The sequence below is a fragment of the Sinocyclocheilus rhinocerous genome, unplaced genomic scaffold (genome assembly GCF_001515625.1).
Source record: "Sinocyclocheilus rhinocerous isolate Xijiao unplaced genomic scaffold, SAMN03320098_v1.1 scaffold285, whole genome shotgun sequence".
In the NCBI taxonomy this organism is placed as follows: domain Eukaryota; kingdom Metazoa; phylum Chordata; class Actinopteri; order Cypriniformes; family Cyprinidae; genus Sinocyclocheilus; species Sinocyclocheilus rhinocerous.
This window is the reverse complement of record NW_015630288.1, coordinates 380,398-386,400: the sequence shown is the minus strand read 5'-3', so window position 1 is coordinate 386,400 and position 6,003 is coordinate 380,398. Positions and strand designations below refer to the sequence as shown.

The 6,003-nt window shown below is 35.7% G+C and overlaps 1 protein-coding gene across 1 annotated transcript in view; it reads right to left on the bottom strand.

The window, feature by feature from the left end:
• The window catches only part of astn2 (astrotactin 2), a 539,680-nt gene that overhangs the window by 227,755 nt on the left and 305,922 nt on the right, over positions 1–6,003 (bottom strand). The window contains exon 10 of the mRNA XM_016552240.1: positions 1,608–1,745. Coding sequence (XP_016407726.1) covers positions 1,608–1,745 — 138 coding nt within the window. The remainder of the gene's footprint in view (positions 1–1,607; positions 1,746–6,003) is intronic.

Genomic DNA, 6,003 nt, shown 5'->3' with positions numbered 1-6,003 from the left:
TACTGTGATATTTCACCTGCCCGTTATTGCTGTTAAAAACTTAGCGCTTTTAAAAGTGTTTACAGCTTAATGAAAGGTTATGCCCATAATTCACACAAAGCATCATGGGACATAGGAATAAGGTGGATAGGCAATTGCTAAGGTGATTACTAAGGATAGGCGATTACTGGGGTGGTTTAACTGGTTGTAAGGGTGTTGCTAGGCAGTTGTGAGGCAGATTTTTAGAAGGTGCACTGAAAAAAAAAATGTGTAGAAGAGCTCTTTCAGTCGCTGCATTCTTTTCCACATGATTTTTTTTTCTTTTTTCCCTTCGCATTCCGCTGTGATAGTATGAAAAAAGACAACATATACTGCACATTTTGTGGTCTGTGTCCTGATTTAATTTGCAATATATCCCATTAATAATTGCCTGGAATGCAAAAAGAATCTCTTGTTTTCCTCCTCAAATCCTCCCGTCTCTTTCCAGGTTTGTTTTCACAGGTAAACTTTTATCTGTCAAAATGTCGAAAATCACTTTGAAATAGTATCCCGCAATGACAAAGTTAATGAACATTTTTGATTAAGGCAACGTGCATTACATAATACAGCTAAGTGTTTACAGCTTAATGAAAGGTTATGCCCATAATTCACACAAAGCATCATGGGACATAGGAATAAGGTGGATAGGCAATTGCTAAGGTGATTACTAAGGATAGGCGATTACTGGGGTGGTTTAACTGGTTGTAAGGGTGTTGCTAGGCAGTTGTGAGGCAGATTTTTAGAAGGTGCACTGAAAAAAAAAATGTGTAGAAACAATTTTCACTTAGAAATTGCTAGTAAATTTCACAAAGGATCACAAAGAATCAGCAAGTACCCAGCTAACAAGGAATGTTCTCAGAACTTTAGCTAATGCTCTAGCAAAGTTCTCTCAAAAGTATGAACAAACGTTCTTCCAGTAATAATAAAATGTTTGTTCAGATTGATCACTTTATGCCAATAGTTCACATAGACATTGTACTATAAGTATATTTGCAACTGCATGTCAACTGGCAGTCATTAGATTATTAGTAGACTGTTAGGTTAGGGTTAGTAGGGTTATGCACTTGTAAAGTCATATATTATATTAAACATTATTCATGAAACATTTTATTTCTGAAATGTTTTAGTTTAATGTTCATGTACATTTTTTTTTGCTAAATGTTACTATACTGACATTAAAATAGCATTCAAAAGTCACATCCCATAATGTTTGCATAATTACCAAAAAGTGCATTATAAAAAATAAAAAAAAACTTATATGCACCTTTAAGGTTGAATAAGGTACAAATAAATTACTGACCTAGTGACAACTTTTTTTTTTTTTTTTACTGAGAGTGTAGGCCTCAGGAACCAAAAAAAACTAACACAAGTTTGTGTAATAGCAATATGTTGGCTGGGTCAAGGACATGTAACTAAATATCTCTAATAAACCTGATTATATAAAAACAGATCCAGACCAGGCTTAATAAATTACATTCAACCCATCAGTTACAGCAACAACATATTTCTGTCTTCTGATGCCCATTCTCAGTCTAGAATGTACTGAAACACACAGGTGGGCTTGTAGAGCTGAGCTGTGATTAACTCACCGCACTTCTCCAGGGTCCTCTGTAACCAACACGTCCGTCTTACAGCTGGCTATAGGGTTGATTGACAGCTCCACTGGAGGAACCACAAAGCTCTTGCTGACTGGCAGCCATAGGCCTTGACCCAGACTGTAGGACGACCTGCAACGTGAGGGACATGAACACAAGAGTGTAATGTGTCAGCTGAATTTCAATGACCCTCTGGAACTTGCTGCAATAAAGACAGCTGGTTATTAAAAAGAAAGCCACACTGACTGAGAGAGAAGGTCTGTTCTTCACAACATGCACAAATAAAGACCATCAAACTAGACAGTAGTTGCGTGCTAATGACATACACAAAGGTATTTAGTAAAATAAAAATAACTAAATAATAAAAAGACAATGAAAAAATACACAGCAAATCTGCAGAAATTATTGTATAATGGAGAAGTGGTCATGTAATGGAAAATAGGATTTGTCACATTCTTCGAAAGAGACATTAGTGTGGTCATACTCTTAATTTCAGAACCTGTCTGCAACTCATGACCTGTAAAAGAGCACTGCAACTCATTTGGCATGTGAAGAGTTTTAGCCAATCATACCACAAGTCATTTACATACAGAACTTTTAAAGGTACACTAAGGGTCAAAGAGGATGTGGCAGTGTTATTATTGTGAACTAAATCTATTTAAAAATCTTATTTTTGTAATTAAAATAAAGCTGAGATGAAATAAAAAAGTACTATTATATATTTTTATTTTAAATAAAAAAAAGTACAATTAATACAGCTACTAAAAATAAAGCTTAATAATAATGGATGGATGGATGGTGATGTTTTTTATATGGATGGATGGATGGACAGACAAAAGTACTTCAATAAGTTCTCAATTGTAATAAACCTGAATTCGGTAGTTAAAAGACAGACAGCTATTAAAAATAAAGCTTAATATGGATGGATGGATGGATGGATGGATGGATGGATGGATGAATGAATGAATGAATGAATGAATGAATGAATGAATGAATGAATGAATGAATGAACGAACGAACGAACGAACGAACGAACGAACGAACGAACGAACGAACGAACGAACATAAAATTGTCATGAAAAACAACATTTTGAACCTTATAGGTGGACTTCAGTGGAAAACAAAATGAGAGTGTCGAAGTTTCCAAAGAAAAATTCAAGAAGGAAAATTGCTGCTGATAACAGAACAGAGCCTTCAGTTTTAGCCTATAATCTCTTTGTAACGCAGATTAATGATTGCACCACCTAGAATCTTAACGGATTTTTTTTTCCTCATTATTTACTCATTGCAATGTAGTTAAAAAAATACATAAATGGATGGATGGATATTGTAAGAAGAGAATGCAGGCTATTATAATATTTTGTCAATGACTGAAGATGTCAGATTTTGTTGTGAATTTTGATTTACTGGGTGGGCTAAGCAAGGATGAGCAGTGAAATGAGATGGACAGAACAGAGAAAGAGAACAAAAAACAGAGCAGACATGCAGAAATTAATGAGAGACAAATTGAAGAGTTGGAAAAGTCAAGAAATTAAGTTGGTACTGTTAAGCAGACTATGTGGGCTATTCGCTGTTTTCAGTCCTGGTGTGCCCTAAAAAAAAATCTGGCTATTCCCAGCAGGCACACAATGCCATAAGACATTGATATTTGGTTAAATTTCGGTTGCGAGGTCGGGTGACCAAAATTCAATGTCAATTCAACGTCTGATGTCAATGTTAATTTGATGTCCAATGCCGAAATCAGCTGATGTTGTATTTGTTGTTTTTAGGTTGTGTAACCAAAATCCAACATAAAGTCAACGTCAAATTGGCGGAAAATACTGACGTCAACCCGATTTTCATTCTCAAGCAAAATGCAACATCTGTCCGACGTCATGTCCAACGTCAACTTGACGTTATATTGACGTCCTGCGCCCGCTGGGTCGATTTTTAAACAATAACCAAAACTGACTTAAACCAGGCTCTCCATCAGTTGTATGCCACCATGAAAAACGGGAAAGGTGAACCCTACGGTTTCAGCAGCCATGTTGGCCTACATGCAGCGCTTAACCGGTACATCACTGATCCACCAAACAGCCAATCCTGGTGCATTTTAAAAGATCCCGATGATCTATAAAAATCTTAAAGCATGTTTTCCACTGTGCCCTTGTTTCTGTGTCTGTGCTTGTCACTTTGTTACAATCACAACTGTTTCTAAGGAACTACATTGTTTGGCGGAAGAATATTTTTATTAATATCAATACATTTTATTAGATTTTTTATTTTATTTTATGAAACCTTGCTAAGTATATAGAATAACTGTTTTATAAAAGTAATAAGCCCCATGAAGCCATGGTTTACAATGAATTTATTACAGTATTGTGCCTAACAACAATCCTTAGCTGTTATAAATTAACTGTAAACCACAGCTTCTTGGATCTTATTGCTTGATTTCCCTTCGATTGGCATATATGTGACATGTATATTAACTACGGCTGACTAATTCATAATTTGTTTATTAGCACCATGATTACTTTGTTAATGTAACTGAAGAGCTAAAATAATTGAGCTAATATAATATTAATTTAGCCAATTAATCCATATTCTGGGAATTAAATTTGTATGATAACATGCACTATTATCATATATGATTTTGTCGTGCAGTCCACACATATAGTTGCAGCAATTTCAACTAAAACAAATGTGTATTTTACGCTGGACAATTACCTGATGTAATGACAATTTCTCACTTTGATTATCCCTATTCAATTATGTCTCTCGTTAATTAAACGTGAAGATATATTCCATTATTTTGCTTGTTTTCAGACTACGAGCATGAAGCTTTTGTTTTTTTTTTCTTTGGATCTAAACGTGAAGGCGAAAATAAATGAAATTTATATCATCCCACTCACTCTCCCCTTACTCACCCAAGCTGTCATCACTCTTAACCACCTGACAACTCAAGCCATTTAGTTCAGCTGGCAGCAGTTGACTGATAGTGGACTGAGGAAAGCAATCGATGCCCTCTGAAGTGTCAATTGATGGGCCGAAGCAAGGTCTGGGCTATCGCTGTCTTATTTATGAGTGGAAGTATGCATTGATCCAGAGTAATTCAGATGTGCTTGTCCATATCCAAGGTCAGCGGCTGGCCAGACTCAGACCTGAGCTTTAGTGCGGTGGAGCCCTCGTGTCAGATCGCGATGATATATATCATGGTGTGAGTAATTTTGTATCACAGTAACAGTATATGCAAAAAAAAAAGTTTATATAGCAATAAATATGTTAATTGCTATTTTGGATAATTGTAATTGCTCAGCAACCATAAACAACTAAATTCTGCTTTAACACACAAGTTCTGTCTCGTTTTTACATGTTTGGGACAGGTCTCATTTTTTATGTGTAAATAATTTAAAGAGGAAACAAAATTAAATATGTGACTGTCTGTTTCATACATACATTTCACTACAGTATCCATCAAATGAACACTAGAGGCACTAAAGACTAAACACTAGAGAGTAACACCGTGTCTACACTGGACGCGAGCGGCGCGGCCCGGTCGCGACAAAATTCTATAGAATTCATTATAATCAGCGATGCTGTCTACACTGGATGCGGTGCGGCGCAACATGATAAATTCCCGACAGTAAACTGTTGCCGCGTTCTATTTATGACATACTGACACAAAGTTCAAGTGATTTTTAACAGTCCAGTGTAGACAGACTTTAGCTGTTGCGGCGTGGCGCGACAACTGTCGCGTCCGGTGTAGACACGGTGTCAAACACCAACAACTTTTGCTTCTATTAAAGCATTTTTATGTTTGCATCACGTAACTAGCTTCACATGTATGGATTTCCTGCATAGCAAACTTGCTCAGAAGTGCACCCGGTACAACATTGCACTTGTGATGTGAAGTGCTTGGGTCTGAAAAAATAGATCAAGGACTTGTAGAAGCAAACTAAAACAGCATGTTTCTTCAACTAATGTGTTGCCATGGCATGGCAAATTAATTGCCATGCATTAACCAACATAATAAAATGTTGCAACAATCACATATAACTGTTTCAAATAAAATTGAACACATTATTTAGCACTGTGAAACTGCAAAATATGTATCTCTTTTTACAAAAATTTACTTGCCTATGTAAATGTAATTGCTTATAGTGCCTCTTGTGGATGTGTCATGAAAAGTGTCTGAAAAGTTCAGCGAAATGTACCTGTATTTTATGTTTTTGAGAAATGTAGTCACATATTTCGGACCCACTTTATATTAAGTGGCCTTAACAGCTATGTACTTACATTTAAATTAATAATTTGCTACAATGCACTTATTGTGTACATACATGTTTTTACATTGTACTTATATTTAAAAAATGCCTGCATGTAATTACATCTGTAATTAATTTCTGTAATT